Source organism: Podarcis filfolensis (assembly GCF_964270895.1).
Source record: "Podarcis filfolensis genome assembly, chromosome: 4".
Classification (NCBI taxonomy): Eukaryota; Metazoa; Chordata; class Lepidosauria; order Squamata; family Lacertidae; genus Podarcis; species Podarcis filfolensis.
The window spans coordinates 6,868,202-6,884,947 of record NC_139607.1 but is presented as its reverse complement, the minus strand read 5'-3'; the positions used below and the strand labels follow the sequence as shown (position 1 = coordinate 6,884,947).

General features: G+C 41.3%; 1 protein-coding gene and 1 long non-coding RNA gene across 6 annotated transcripts in view; one reads left to right on the top strand and one right to left on the bottom strand.

Annotated features, from left to right (window-relative positions):
• Nucleotides 1-13,571, bottom strand: part of LOC310761237 (uncharacterized protein) — a 161,618-nt gene extending 148,047 nt beyond the window's left edge. For 3 of the 5 annotated variants that reach the window (XR_014547248.1, XR_014547249.1, XR_014547250.1), the window contains exon 1: nucleotides 13,190-13,571. Coding sequence is in view for 1 of the 5 variants with exons in the window: in XM_083611103.1 (XP_083467229.1) it covers nucleotides 3,733-3,848; nucleotides 3,979-3,984 (122 nt within the window). In the remaining 4 variants the exon portion in view is untranslated. Of the gene's footprint in view, nucleotides 1-3,732; nucleotides 3,849-3,978; nucleotides 4,142-13,189 lie in introns of those variants that run through there. The other 2 variants (XM_083611103.1, XR_014547251.1) reach the window with 2 other exon arrangements.
• A 400-nt stretch (nucleotides 13,572-13,971) lies between these two features.
• LOC310761278 overlaps nucleotides 13,972-16,746 on the top strand; it is a 134,481-nt gene continuing 131,706 nt past the window's right edge. The window contains exon 1 of the long non-coding RNA XR_014547303.1: nucleotides 13,972-14,034. This is a non-coding gene — a long non-coding RNA (uncharacterized lncRNA). The remainder of the gene's footprint in view (nucleotides 14,035-16,746) is intronic.

Below are 16,746 nucleotides of genomic sequence, written 5' to 3'. Positions count from 1 at the left end.
TCTCAACGGATAAAAAAAGGGTGTTCCTTTACATGACGACAGCAGCCAGAATATTAATAGCAAAAAAATGGAAAGGAGAGATAATACCAACTAAGGAAGGGTGGCAAAACAAAGTGTGTGAATATATGGAATTAGCTATGATGACAGAGGCAATAAGGGATCAATCGAGCCAAATATATAAAAAGGAATGGGATTGTTTTGAAAGATATTTACACAAGAATGTTGTCTAATGGGGAGGGAAAATATTAAGAGGTGCTGAAAATAAATTTCACAAAGGGAGAAAGTAGTCAGGGAAGAATCATTCTTTTTAATGACAATAAAGTGTAAAACAACACAGTTTGGAGAAAAGGGAGTATGAAGAAGCCGTAAGGAGGCGGGGAGGAAGTCAACTTGGAGAAAAAGAAATTTATGGTGGGAAAAGTTCTTTGGTGACTGTCATTGTACTTTGAAAGGGAAAATTCAATGTATGTAAGTAAGAATATAGTATATATAATTAACAGGGAGTGGAAGAAGATTTATGCATATGTATATGTAATTTTGAAAATGCAATAACAAAAAAAATTCAGAAGGAAAATTTACAGAAAGTTCTCTAGGGTACTTGTGAAGTAGTCATTATAGTCGTTATATTTATGTACATATATTTTGGGTCTAAAAATCCTACCAGCAGCACTTGCTCCTGCTGTCCCTGGGACCAGGCTCTGAGATTACTATGGTGTTTTGCCCCTCCCACCAACTGTCCCTCTTTCCTGCCCATACACAAATAATTTTTGACTTATTTTTGGAGGGAGCATGTCACATAATCCCTATGTTTGTCAAACTATATGTCCTATTTTAACCACACAGACAGACACATAAAGAGTGCTGGGGCAGCAGTTAACTATTCAGAATGTTGCCTGTTCTGCTTTAATGCTGCTATTTTTTTTTATTGGCTCCAGCAACTCTCACAAGATCTGAACTATAGGTGAAAAAATATCACCCAGAATGATCTTCAATTTACTTCTATATCTTCCCTCATGATGATGGAGTTGCAGCCTCAATTGGAGCATCTGGATCTCCAAAGGCCAAATAAAGCCTTTTTCCACCTCTCCATGCTTGGGCCATGTGCCGACTCCATGAAATTCTGCTACTCTGATCAATCCGATTTTTGCATTTCTCAAAATGGGCATATTTCCCCTGAACCAGGGACTCCAAAATAGCCTGAAATCTGATCAACTAGCAGCAACAATCACCTTAGCTAAAGTTTAGAAGGATCCTCCTTTTTGGAGCAGTGGAGATAAATCTAACCAGAACGGCGGGGGGGGGGGGATCCGAGAAACTGAGGTACAGAGCCAACTTCTAAATCTCCTCTACTACTATTGCTTCCTGCAAAGAATTCAGAGGGGGGGGAATCACTGAGTGGAATCTGCTGTGATTTTGCTTAATTCCACTTGTGAGTTAGTCAGATTAAGAGTGCCATGAGAATGTAGACTGCTAAGTAGCCAAGGATGTTTCACATGTCTTAATTACAGCATGTTTATATTTCTTCTTTATGATGTTCTGCTTCCTACCAAATTAAAGGGGGGAGGGGGAATCTCAAGGAGAAAATTCCCCAGGCAAACGAGACATATGGCTGCATTCTATCAAGCCTAAGAAGAGGAGTTCCGTTTTTTTACAAATGCCGTTTATTTTACAAACCACAGAGCGTAGTACACAAGACAATCTCGTTTCAAAATTTAAAAGGAAAACCAGGGAGCTCTTTCTGCATTGCACATCCAAAGCATTGCTGAGTTGCACTCGCATGTCCTCTTTGGTTCAAATCTGATTGAACCAAGTTGCGTGCACCAACTGTCCTCAAATATGATGCCAAAGCCATATGACCCAACGGCCTCGGAACATGTCTGTGGCTCTGCTTCCAACAAAAGTTTGGTTCTCCAGAAAGAGATGCCATGGAAATTCTTCAAAAATGATGGCCATACAGCCAAGTCTGCCCTCAGTTCCTAGTCACATGAACCCCATGGTGTGGGTGAATAAGGCCCGCCATGGCATCATAAGGCCAATGCAAGTAAGTGCCACCTGGTATAATCACCCAGGCGGGCAAAATTTAACAGCCGAATTTGGTGCTCCGGGCAATAAACGAGCATCCAAGCAATGAATCCCAGTCCACATTCCTGCCCTTTTCTTAATTGCCCATTCCCAAAGGAACTAAGCCTGCCTTTCCTGAAAATAGTGCGCACATGGGGATGTAGAAGGCTAAACAAGATTAAGATCAGAAGCAGAAATGTTTTGTTATTGCAGGGGAGAAAAGCGAGAAAAATACAGCCATTCCTGAAGTCCCTTCTCTACCTGAGATATAGGGCTGAGCCCCCTGGTGTGGCTGGAGGGAAGTCAGCTCGTCCCTTAAATAGGGACCAAGCCCCTTCTCAGACCCCCCTCAGGAATGTACCAATTGGCACCAAGGATTTTCCCGCTCCGCCCCTCTCGCCCAACGGTTACCCTACAAAGTGAAGGCGGTGAAGGTCCTGTGTGAGAGCCTGGAGGCGGTTGGAGGATGGATGGCAGCTAACAGATTGAGGTTGAATCCTGACAAGACAGAAGTACTGTTTTGGGGGACAGGGGGCGGGCGGGTGTGGGGGACTCCCTGGTCCTGAATGGGGTAACTGTGCCCCTGAAGGTCCAGGTGTGCTGCCTGGGAGTCATTTTGGACTCACAGCTGTCCATGGAGGCACAGGTCAAGTCTGTGTCCAGGGCAGCTGTTTTTCAGTTCCATCTGGTATGCAGGATGAGACCCTCCCTGCCTGCAGACTGTCTCACTGGAGTGGTGCATGCTCTAGTTATCTCCCGCTTGGACTACTGCAATGCGCTCTATGTGGGGCTTCCTTTGAAGGTGACCTGGAAACTGCAATTAATCCAGAATGCGGCAGCTAGACTGGTGACTGGGAGCGGCCACCGAGACCACATAACACCGGTCCTGAAAGACCTGCACTGGCTCCCAGTACGTTTCCGAGCACAATTCAAAGTACTGGTGCTGACATTTAAAGCCCTAAATGGCCTCGGTCCAGTATATCTGAAGGAGCGTCTCCACCCCCATCGTTCTACCCGGGCACTGAGGTCCAGCACCGAGGGCCTTCTGGCGGTTCCCTCACTACGAGAAGTCAAGTTACAGGGAACCAGGCAGAGGGCCTTCTCGGTAGTGGCACCCGCCTTGTGGAACGCCCTCCCACCAGATGCCAAGGAAATAAGCAGCTATCCTATTTTTAAAAGACATCTGAAGGCAGCCCTTTTTAGGGAAGTTTTTAATATTTAATGCTGTATCGTTTTTAACACTCGATTGGGAGCCGCCCATAGTGGCTGGGGAAACTCAACCAGATGGGCGGGGTATAAATAATAAATTATTATTATTATTATTAAGGGGGTCTGGAAATATCCCAGTCCCCTTTAGCCAAATAAAGGCAGTGGCGTTGTGGAAAGAGTTCAAATTTATTGCAGATTGCAGCAAGAATGGATGATCCAGAGGAATTTTCCAAATCCAAGACCCTAAATACAAACTGCAAGGTACTTTTGTAATATCCTCTTTATGTGATTAGCTCATGAACACTCCCTTTCAGCAATAGGATTGGATAACTGAATGTGTGGGCAGCTTGTGAGCCCCTAAAACTAATTTAATTGGTCAGAACAGCCTGCTCCTAAATTACTACGGCAACAGCTGTATTTGAGCAAAGCATAAATTCGCAAATCTTCCGCCTCATGCCAAACCTTGCTTTTCCGCTATCTGCTACATGAAGACTTGTCTGCATCAGGAGAATGCACAACTCTGAAGTTGTGAAGACCAGTTGCGCTTCTGCTATGTGGAGCTGGTAGGAGAGGCCCAACTTGTCAGCAAAAAAGACAAAAAATGCATATTCATCTCACCGGTGGGGGCGTGCAGGGAGGCTGTGGGATCTAACGAACATTACTCTAAGTGTGTAAAACAAATATATAAACATTTCCCGACTAAAACACCTGCATCTGGTTCTATTCAAGGTTTAATTAGCAAGCTGGCAGTTCAAGCTCTTAAATGAAAAACAAGAAAAGAGATGGAGGATAAAAAGCTAGGTTTGTGGGTGCTGTGGGCTCTGACATACTTCCTGGGCCACAACGTCTACCTGGGTCCCAGATCATAATGTCATGTGACAAAGGTACTTGGGAGCAGAAGCTGTAAGGGAAGCAGCAAAGGAGTCTAGAAATGTTGTGAAATGCTGAAAAGCTGCAGAATCATTTAGCATGCTGAATCACTGTGACTCATCTTGAGGATGATTCATTCTCTGTATAAATATTGTATCTGCTTGCAGGAAGACTCAGTGAGTGTGTGTTTGTGGTGGAGCTTGTGCTCAATGGAGACTGTGTGACTCAGCAACTCTCTGTATGCTCTGAAGCTAGTTTAATCTTCTGTTCACTGTGCTCTTATTTGCAAACAATTTTATTTTAACACAGTGAAGCTTTTATTCTTTTACTAAAGAAGACTCTGTTATTAATTTAACCCAGGGGTAGGCAAACTAAGGCCCCGGGGGCTGGATGCAGCCCAGTCACCTTCTCAATCCGGCCTGCAGACGGTCTGGGAATCAGCGTGTTTTTACATGAGTGGAATGTGTCCTTTTATTCAAAATGCATCTCTGGGTTTTTTGTGTGGCCTGCCTGGTGTTTTCACATGAGTAGAATGTGTCCTTTAATTTGAAATGCATCTCTGGGTTATTTGTGGGGCACAGGAATTAGTTCATTCCCCCCCAAAAAAAATATATAGTCCAGCCCACCACATGGTTTGAGGGACGGTGGACTGGCCCACACGGCTGAAAAAGGTTGCTTACCCCTGAATTAACCTGTGCGTCACATAAAGACAAGGCACCAGAACTTTCTCACTGGGTTACCACCAGCGTTCAAAACACTCATTGTTCTAGGCACATTTTGCAGAGTGGAAGGAAAGGAGGACCTTTTTCTGTCTCCCCTCTTCCAGTTACTCTCTGAAGACTGGATAAGAGACCCTCTTAAAACTATTGGGGGGGACTAGACTGTGTGGAAAATGAACATAAGATTTAAGCTGCAGTTCATTCCTTTTCAGCTTTGTATTCTTGTTATTAAAAAAGTGCACCCGGACGTTCCCTTGGTTTAAGGTGCCATTTAGCTCCTAGCTTTCAGATCTCAGTTTCTAACACTGGTTACCCACAATGGGCTCCTAAGAATACAAAGACGACTATCAGTAGAGGGCAGCCATCTTTTTGTACATAAAATTGCACAGCAAATGGTAGCCACACAACCAACATAAGTTTCTCCTGTTTCCACTTGCAGCAGCAGCAACAACACCACACCCCTTAAGGAAAATGACAGAAGCTGTACTATTGGCACTCTAATGGTAAGTCCCACCCCTAAGAAACTAAAGCAGAATTTCAGGTTAATTCCCCTACCTCGCTTCTCTCATTGCAAAATAGAGCAAAAAATTTACGAAGGGTCAGTTGTACACTGCTCTATTTCCTAGCTTTGAAACCAACCTGCTTTCTGGGTTAAAACTTGCACTGATGAAAGCTTACAATCCAGTTAAGGATAAACATTTGATCAAAAATAACAGCTTAAACAGCAAGGAAAGAAAGAACCCGGCCAATGCTAATGAAAGCATCTTCTGTGGTTATATCAGAACAACTAATAAAAACGTTCCTGTAAGGGAGTATCGTAACTCTGCCTTCTAAAAACTTGAATCCCCAGTTATCTTCATAGAGCTCCCTTTGCAGGATTTAAACAAAGTACAGTGGTACCTCAGGTTAAGTACTTAATTCGTTCCAGTGGTCCGTACTTAACCTGAAACTGTTCTTAACCTGAAGCACCACTTTAGCTAATGGGGCCTCCTGCTACTGCCACACCGCCGGAGCACGATATCTGTTCTCATCCTGAAGCAAAGTTCTTAACCTGAAACACTATTTCTGGGTTAGCAGAGTCTGTAACCTGAAGCGTATGTAACCTAAGGTACCACTGTAAGAGCTGCAATGGTCAATATCCTGGTTCTGATAGCCACAGGCCACATTTCAAGTCTTCTCCTGATGGCCACAAGACACAGTTAGGTGAGCACTTGTGGAAAGAGAATTCACCATTCTAAATTGTTAGAGAGGTGTCCTGAAGCCATTTCTTTACACACAAAATGTATGCATATTGATTATTAAAACTCTTTTTCCTTAGCTTCTAGAAGTGCCACGGTTTAATTTTCTCCCCCCCTCCACCCATCCACCGGTGTGATAAGTCTTCTTGCTAACTTGCAGTATATAACAGCATGATGCACAGCATGTCATAGGAAGATTTGAAAATATGCATATTTAGCTACTCTTGCTTCCTGCATGAGTTTGCTACACGAGTCTTGGAGGAGGCATTAGGGTTTCTCAGGAGGTAGCAACCATGCCTACTTTTCGAGGCTGTAATAACCAACATTAAAAAAAATATATTTTGAACTTGTGCAAATCAGCACTTATGGTCATTTGACTTCAGTTAATTATGGACTGGAAATGCTTTTCCATTTACTTTCAAATCCACTGCGGATCATCCGAATTGGTATGCTACAGCGCCACAGGGAGTAACCTGTGTACTATCTCCATTGGCATATGGTAAGAGTTTTTCCCCTCTCACTTTACTGGCCAGTTTTACAAACAGCCCATTAATTTTTCATGCTGTAGCAGTTTTTGGCATAACTTCTGTAAGACTCAACATTTGCTGACATGGCATTAAAAACTTTGATGAAATGGGGAAAAAAACAAAAACAACCCACTCCTTTTAGGCCATTCTGCTGATACTGCCTAAAAAATATTTTTTTGTCTCTCTCTTGTGCTGTGTTTTTATTCATTGACACAGGTTCATAAAAACTATATCCATTCGTTTAAGAGCTCGTTTGCTTTGACAGTTCATCTCTTTTGCATGCTGCTTCTGGCCGGTTAGTCCAAAGATGCGCAGAATGTTACAAAATGAGGGTCTTCCTTTAATAATAAGGAGCGCACATCTGAGTTGGCAGCATCATGCACAATGAATCTGGGGCTAGAGCACAAAACTAGCAGCATGAAGAGCAACCCAGGTAAGAGACCCTTGCGCTCATTCTGGGATGGCAACTGTGTGTAACTGAGCTGTGCAGACTGATGGACAAATGATGTCAGATGGAAATACTCGGCGTAAATGAATAAACTAAGCAGCACTGTCAAAGCCCATGTAATTCTCTAAATTTGAGCAACATACTCCAACATTAACTGATGAAACAGGCAAGCTTTATCTTTCTTCTATTGAAAACACCCTTAAGGTTAGCTTCTGCAAATAATGGCTTGATTCAGACATACAGTGGTACCTCAGGTTACATATGCTTCAGGTTACAGACGTTTCAGGTTACAGACTCCGCTAACCCAGAAATAGTACCTCAGGTTAATAATAATAATAATAATAATAATAATAATTTTTATACCCCGCCCTCCCCAGCCAAGACCAGGCTCAGGGCGGCTAACAACCAATAATAAAAACAAGTTGATTAAAATACAATTTAAAAGATTAAGATACAACACTGAAACATTAGGATGCAGCCTCTTCACAGGAGGAGAAGAAGGTTAAGAACTTTGCTTCAGGATGAGAACAGAAATCGTGCTCCGGCGGTGTGGCGGTAGCAGGAGGCCCCATTAGCTAAAGTGGTGCTTCAGGTTAAGAACAGTTTCAGGTTAAGAACGGACTTCCGGAACGCATTAAGTACTTAACCCGAGGTACCACTGTAATGGTAAACCATGGTTTGGCATTCCGAGAACAAGCCATGGCTATAGTTTATAGCTTTATAGTTTATAGCTTATTCATTCCCCACTCCGCTCTCCTCCTCCTTTGTGCATGAGAGCACAAAATGGAAAGCATCTACTTCCTCTTTTGAATAAGTCACAGTCTCCTCTCATATAAAAAAATTGGGGAACTATGGTTTATTTTAAATGTGATTTGTTCAAATGAACTAGGATCAAATTTTGCGTTCAGATCCTGCTTTGATAACTAACCGCATCATAAACCACAGGTTTCTGAGGTTGGATATAATCAGAAACTGCAGTTTGTTCAAAATTTAAAGTGGAAGCTTTCAATCTCCTCCCCACATGCACATAGGAATTGCAAAGGCTAAGAAGCAGCATGTGAATCCAACATTCGCCACACCTCATTTTGGTAACACTAAAGTTTAGTGACTAAACCATGGCATAGCATTATGTCTGAACTAGGCCAATATGTGGATCTCCTCAGTAGCACAGAATTATAGAATCACAGAATTGTAGAGTTGGAAGTGTCATCTAGCCCAACCACTGCAATGCAGGAATCTCAACTCAAGACAAAATGCTCATTTTTTTTTAACTAAGTTTAAAATTGATCAATTATCTCAAAAAAACCAAACCCAGCTGAATAAATTGTTGTAGTATCACATATATAACAAAGGAAATGATAAAATAAAATGAGATTTGGTAACTGTAAATTGGGAATTTAAAATTGGGGCTATAGACTTCAACTAGTTTTTAAACTAGGATTGCAGACGTTTTTCCTTGCAAGTGAAGCTGCTTCAGGTATGGTGATGAAATTATGGGGAAGAGCTCCACTTGCTAAATGCCTTCATGGCACACATCTGTTTAAAAACCCAAAACTAAAGAAAGTAAGCAAACGGCCAAACCTGATTTAAAATCAGTGTAATTGTTGTAACTTACACAAACATAAACTTTGAGGGGAGTGGTACTTACTTTTAGCTATGGTAAAAAGGTCAGGACCCAGGACTTTGCTCATTCCTTTCTCCCTGTTCTAACATAAATTCTGCCATTGACTTTCTTAGCCATGGTTCAGCATTACATAAACCACAGTTGACTCTAACCGGGTTTGCAGACACTGTTCAATATCCCCACTTAAGCAGACCATACTTAGCATGCAGTCACTCTAGTCTAGCATCTTAAGCATGGTTCAGAAAATGTCAACAGTAAATCTGTAGTGAGTTACAGAAAGGTAGCCGTGTTGGTCTGCCATAGTCAAAACAAAAAAAAATTTTTTCTTTCCAGTAGCACCTTAAAGACCAACTAAGTTAGTTCTTGGTATGAGCTTTCGTGTGCATGCACACTTCGTCAGATACACACTGACGAAGTGTGCATGCACACGAAGTGTGCACAGTGTATCTGACGAAGTGTGCATGCACACGAAAGCTCATACCAAGAACTAACTTAGTTGGTCTTTAAGGTGCTACTGGAAAGAAAAAATTTTGTTTTGTTTTGTCTGTAGTGAGTGATTTCTCTCTGTTGCTTCACTGATGCTGTAATATCCATGGTTGGTTTAAGACTAAAACTGGATATAAGGATGTACACTTTGATTGCATACTGCAGTTATATATTAGTTATTTATACCAAGATATGTGCAACGCTTTTCCAGCAATAGCACCTTCTGATAACACCACCTGCAATATCAGCAGATAACAATAGCACCAGTGGTAACAGGAAAATATAAAATAAGTTAAGCACCATACCTTTCCGCACCAGTCATTCTTTGGAACTAACTCAGCTACAATTCTCTGAACTACCACCAAAGTATCATAGAAAACATTACTCCATACTTAACAGCTCCACAATGAGCTTCTTAACTCTTCTGTTTACCTCAGTATTTTAATTTGCACTGGTCTGATTAGGAGGAAGTAGTAATGGCAAAACAGATGGTTGTCAGAAATCTGCTTACCCCAATCATGCATTTGAGAGTTTGGTGAGCTGCGCTTTGCAGCTCAGAACACTATGAAATATTCCTGCATTAAAAAGCCTCCCAAAATCAAGAGCTGGCAGAATGTTTGGTGCTTATCATTCATGTTGTCATTTGGGGCTTTTTTGCTTTTGCTTTTCCAGAAGGGTGAAATGTATAAAGTACAAATGCAGAAAAGTGAGACAAAGTCCTGTTTTTTTTAAAAAATAAATTAATTAAAAGCACAAACATATCATAGAAGCTTCAGATCCTTTCTCAATTAACTTTCAAAACAACCTGGAACAATGGACTCCTCTACAAAAATCAGAATGATTAATTAGATTTCAAGTAGCTGTGGAATATTAGGCCAAACTCCAAAAGAATGGGGATTTTCTTTGAATATGTCATGCACAAACATCCTATACCTCTTTGTTTCTTTGCAACAATCTTATACCAAGGATTTCAAGTGATTGACTCAATTAGCAAACAAAGAAACCTGAGGTTGTTTGGATAATTAGCTGGTTAGACTCTGTCAGAAACAGATACATATAACACAATTAAGCGACTTGAAAGTAACCATCCAGAACAACAAGGAAAGAAGAGAGAAATAAGTACTCAAAAGCAGAGTTTGCTGTTCTGTACCTGCTTGTCTTTTGATCACATTATCTTCACTCAAACTCAGTCTGTCTGTTGCAGTTTCATTTCATTAAATTTGTGTTCCTGGCCCAGTAGGGCAAATTTGCATGGCATCACAATGCAAGTGTCTTCCATTGTGGAAAAAAGGAAGAGGGGACAATAGCCTGGGAGGTGTCAAAGGAGGTCAGTGTGGAGTCAATAATATGTGAGCAGGGGGAGGAAAAGATAGGCCAGTGCAAATTATGTTATGTATTTTTGTGTTTTCATTTTGCAAATGGCCTTGTGATCTTCAGATGAAGGGCGGTATAGAAATTCAATAAATAATAATAATAATAATAATAATAATAATAATAATAATAATAATATCCATTACAAATCCACACAAAATCCATTACAAAATGCTTGCTGCTGCATACACCTGCGATAACACACCAGTCTGCAGATTCCCTAGGTCCCAAATATAAATCAATGAACTTTCTCCATCTCGATTCATAATATGTTCATTCCCTCTGAGTTTGCCCTGCGGCAGAGAATTTGTGGGGAAATGTTTTTTCTAGCTCTTTACTGATATTTCAGAAAGGCCTGTCTTGCTCCAAATGCCTTCCAGCCAGCCCTCCACTGTTCCCAGTTTTCCCAGTTGCTCATTTGCCCCCTTCCTTGTGAGCCCCCTCCTTTCCCCAGAAACTTACCTTCCAGCAGCAGTTTGCATGGAAGAAGGGAAGCTAAACGACTGAGCCCAAAGAAAGTTCCCAATGAAAGATAGATGTTTGGCTAGGGCTTCTGGGTCCTTACAAAGGGGCCTTTGCCATGGAAATACCCTGTTCATAAGGCTTTGAGCCTCATTAAGCCCTAAAATCATCATTCCCACTCCCATTCATTTTGGGGAAAGGGGAGGAACAGAAGCAGCTTGGAACGCCGCAAGCATTTCTGCACACCTAGCCAAAATCCAAAGGGATTCTGAATTCAAAACCATGAAACACTTGCTGGGGTTCTTTCCACCAACCCACCTCTGAAGCTTGCCAACATCACTGGTCAGAGGTCACCAATGGCTGGATGTTAGCATGCTTTATTTAGTTATTCTGTTCGATTTCTGCCCTACCCAGGGATGTTGAGAATGGGGAAGAGATTTAACACACACACACCACTTAGGACTTTCTCCCATCAACACTATGGCAACTGAAGCCTTAACGTAATGTTACTTTCTGAGAAGCTTGCTTGGAAATAAATTATATAGCAGTGGGCTAATTTAGATTCAGTGGGAAAATGCTTCCCCTTGCTACACTACATTGCCGTCTTCAAGAAGGCCACGTGCTTCATTTATTTCTAGGTAATGATGTAATCTACATCAATATGCCAGTCCTACCATATAATTTCTCTTTCCCGGTAAGTGCTTATCTTGCACTTTTATAAACATAATCGCAATAGGAGATTTCATTTCGGGGCTTGCAGTCCATTCCCCATATTAATTGCCACCTGCCTAAACACAGCAGTAAACCTCTTGAATGGTCAGACTTTTCCCCATATTAGCCAGTCGTTTAAAAATATTATTATATGAGCCTGGCACCATCTAGAACTCTTCAGACATTTACTATTCCATGGTACATATTTCTATGTTTTATGCTGCGCTCCCCCACCCTCCTTCAGACTTCATGCAGATGTGCAGGGGTTTACCAATCATGTTGCATCACCACACAAGGAGTGTTCTGTGCCACCAGGAGCTGGCCAGGTGCTTTTCGAAAGCTTACAATCAGAATACTCAACAGTATACCACTGAATATCAGGTGATGGGTGTCACAAGTGAGAGATACAGCTATTGCACTCATGTCCTGCTTGTGGGTTTCTGACTGGTCAGTGTGATAACACAATGCTGGAGCAGGTCAGGCTCTGTGAGTTAACCTTCATTTTGCACCTGTAAATCTTCTTTTAGTCTGTGAATACAGCAAGCCTCCCATAGCAGAAATGGGGTCTATTCTATTTGTTTAACAATGAAGGGCTTCCTAGGTAAAATCAAAACGCTTAAAAATAAAAAGGAAGCAAGATCTGAAATCCAAAATAATGGTACCCCCTAGGATTGAGCGGAACACTTCTGAACAAGTCTGTGCTAGAATATTAAAGCAAGAGTGGGACTGAATAATTGTCCTCTTAGGCAGGGCAGCAGGGCTGAGCAACTGAATCCATAATGGGTGCAAAACTTTCCTTGCTGGCAATTGGCATTACCAGGTTTAGAATGTGCGCAGATCGGCGCAGCACCCCTGTGCGATGCCCCCGTGCGCAGATCACCACAGTGCCTGTAGGAGGCTTGCCCCACCCCCACTGCTCCGGGTGCTGGAACAGCTAGCTGCACCCCTGGGCGGGGGCCAACTAACACAATTTGTACAATTAAACCAGATTGTATCTTTCCAAGGCCATGTAGTGTGGCTTCCCCTGGAGTAGCCCATATCTGATACCAACCCTGTGGAATTAAGGGGGTTGGCCAAAAGGTGCATGCCACCTGAGGAATCATAGGGACCCAGGGAACAGACCAAACATTCTTCCCTTTTTATAGCCATCTCCTCTGCTAGGGTTATCCATGTGTTGTTCACGGCTGCCCTTTTCCATAATATGTCTTCCTCGCTTTCTCCCACCTCAAATGAGGTGCTTATTATTGGAGAAGGGGCACGAAAATAAAATATGTCCAAAAGGGTGCAGCCACCATGGTCCAATCTGGATGGGGCCACCGGTGGGTGAGCACGAGGATTAGGAGCTTGGGGTGGTGACACGAGACACTCCCTGTCCCCTAGCAACTGTGTTACCCCACTCCCTTCCGATTTATACCCAGTGAGCCCTTTTTTCAGTACCAACAACATTAAGACAGACCTCTTACCTTTCATAAATAGAAAGCAGCTGAGGGTGTTTCTACTTTTGTTTCCTTTGAGAAGAAGCCTTCCTGAATAGACTTTGCTGTGGGAAAGTGGCAAGTCAGTGGTAAGGCCTTTTGATGGGTTTGTTGTTGTTGTCGTTTAGTCATGTCCGACTCTTCGTGACCCCATGGACCAGAGCACGCCAGACGCTCCTTTCTTCCACTGCTTCCCGCAGTTTGGTCAAAGTCATGTTAGCAGCTTTGAGAACACTGTCCAACCATCTCGTCCTCTGTCGTCCCCTTCTCCTTGTGCCCTCAATCTTTCCCAACATCAGGGTCTTTCCCAGGGAGTCTTCTCTTCTCATGAGGTGGCCAAAGTATTGGAGCCTCAGCTTCAGGATCTGTCCTTCCAGTGAGCACTCAAGGCTGATTTCCTTAAGAATGGATAGGTCTGATCTTCTTGCAGTCCATGGGATTCTCAAGAGTCTTCTCCAGCACCATAATTCAAAAGCATCAATTCTTTTGCAATCAGCCTTTTTTATTGTCCAGCTCTCACTTCCAAACATCACTACTGGGACAGGTTGGCAGATCAATTGACAGAGTCCAAAATGCTTTTCCTGCACCAAAGCTTGATATAGGCTCCAAATAAACCCTTTCATCACCTCCTATCAACATCCCTCTTGACCATGTTCAGAGATGGTCTGTTAACTGTCTCTCACATTGGCAGGACTTGGAGCTTAGACTGTTGGTGACATCATGCATGACATCAGAATGTTATGTTTGCATTCAGCAAAAGCTGTTTCCATGCCAATTCTAGTGGCCAGTAAACCTCTGCAAGCAAGTAGCCATCTGCCTGCCTGTAGTTCAAGGTATAATTTTGTTTTCATAACCCAAGCTTGAAGAATGCAGTTTCTAGGATTTAAAAACAGTACAATGATCCAGTGAAACAAATTGACCCAAATACAGTATTAATGTTCAGATGTGATCCACTTTTATCCTCAAAATCTACCATTTTGGAATATTGCTTATATTCAAGATAGCTCTTGACTATGCATTCTGATTTGAGGATTTATTTTTACTCATACCGGTTTTTCGTTTTAAGTGAACGTTCTGTATGAAATTAAAGCCCATGGATCAAAATAATATTTTTGATGCTGTTTAATCTTACATCTTACTGCTTAAAACTACTGCGTAGTTTAATGCAATTGCTTTTGTGGGAAGAATCGGCTTAACACGTTATCGATAATCCTAATGCAGTTGTATCCAAGTTTGTTCTGGGATTTTAAAAGGCGGGTTTAAAGAGAAGATGTGCTTACAGATTTGCTTGTGAGTCAAAAACACAGAGAAATTACCAATTAACGCCCCCTGGCTTAACGTCTGCAAATACATTCTGCAGTCTCACATATTGTGATTGCTTAGTTCCAGTGTATGCCCATGTTCTTTGGGGACTGAGCTACATTAGTAAAAAAAACACACCAGTGTTTTAAATGTGTTATAAACATGCAACACTAGATGGTGCTGTAGAGCACAAAACCTTTCTGTGTGGTTTTACATAGAGTTTTTTCTTTCTTTTGTTATAACGATTTAATTTATGACTTATTTATAGCAGGGTTTTTTCCTGTGTGTAGATCCACCCTTGGTCTTTCAGTTCTAGCTGTTTCTCTGAATCTCAGGATACTGTGAGAGCTAATTAGCTGCTTCCATTTCCATTACATAGAATGGTATGTGATAGTGGTAAAGGGTTGTGTGTGGCGGGAAGTAACTGACAAATGGAAGAGGCAGAGAGTGGGAAGAGCACTAGAGCTCCCAGGTCCTGCTTGCATCTGATTGGCCTAACTGAGCAAGGCTCTAACTGCCCCACACTTCTGTCTATCCACAACATGTGGTATCCAAAATTTATGCTTCTTAAAACTGAGGCTTTATCTGCATAACATTCCTAATAGCTTTACTTCATGAATTTGGCTATTGTTTCTTTAAATTAGCCTGAGCTAGTGGTCATCACCATATATTGTGGCAGTGAACTCCACAAATTAATACTATTTGTGGTATGAATAGGTCCTTTCTTTTCCACTGCCAGTTAGTTTCCTGTAGCGAGCCAGGCCCGTGAATTGAGAGAAGGACTCTACAAATTCCTTTCCTTTCTTATTTCTGCTTCTGCCCTTTGGGAAAAAGCACTGAACCCCAGGGTTAACCTTTAATTAATGAACAAACAAAACAAGGTGTTAGAAGAATGAACACCTCTTAATTAAGTCATTGGCAAAGAAAGCTGTTGAAAAATAAAGGTGTTCTTACTGCAGAACCAAAATGGAAAAGATTGCATGATGGGACGGCACCAGTTTAGAGTCAGTCTTTGGCATAAGGTTGCCAATGGACCCCCCAGTGCTGTTCTCTTCTCAGTGCTGCTGCCAGTTGATTGTGTCAGGAAGGCTTAGTAATTAATAATTAGCATTAGTAACATTGAAATCAATGTAACTTTTCAATATGTTATTCTTTATTTTCGTAACATTTGTTGTTGCTTAAGTCTCCTGTTGTTGCTGTGAAGGAAATGCCTTTGCAACCCAAACCTTTAGGACCCTAGGCCTGTAATAAAATATGGAAATAACTCATTCAGGCTCTCTTACCCAAATGCAGAGATAGAATGATGGAAAGTTTTGCTATTGATTTACATGCTGGGGGGATGGGGACACACCTTTTTGATTAATTTACCAAAGTTTGATAATAATAATAATAATAATAATAATAATAATAATAATAATAATAATAATAATAATAAATTTATTATTTATACCCCACCTATCTGGCTGAGTTTCCCCAGCCACTCTGGGCAGCTTCCAATCAAGTGTTAAAAGCAATTCAGCATTAAATATTAAAAACTTCCCTAAAGAGGGCTGCCTTCAGATGTCTTTTAAAGAGAAGATAGCTGCTTATTTCCTTCACATCTGAAGGGAGGGCGTTCCACAGGGTGGGCGCCACTACCAAGAAGGCCCTCTGTCTGGTTCCCTGTAACCTCACTTCTTGGAGCTTCTGTTTGTTATTATTGACTTGTTCTGTCAGCTTGACCTGTAGCAAAAGATTCCTGCATTGCAGAGGTTTGGAATAGATGACCACATAGTCCCTTATTTTGTTTTTGTTTTTTTTTTAAATAATATTTATTACTTTTAAACCTTACAAAAAAGAAAAGAGAAAAGAGAAAAGAAAAAAAGAAAGAAAAAACAATACAGTACAATATATAAACAATACACAACATAACCTTAACACAATAAACAAAACAAAACAAAGCAAAAACAATATAAAACACACATTATACCATTTCAATAGCATATCTTACATTCCCTTGTTTCAACGACTTCCTCACACCTCCCTTTTTGTATTCCACTTCTATTAAATGTTTCAGCAATTCCTTTCCATCTTCCTTTATTTTCTGTCATAATAATTATCTTAACATATTTTAACCTTATTTTCCCTTTAATACTCCAATAATCTATTTGTACTTAATTCCTTCTAACATTTCTACTAAAGCCATGTAACTTCATTCCAACCTCTTTCTGACACTCATTAATTTTACAATATTTCTATAAATA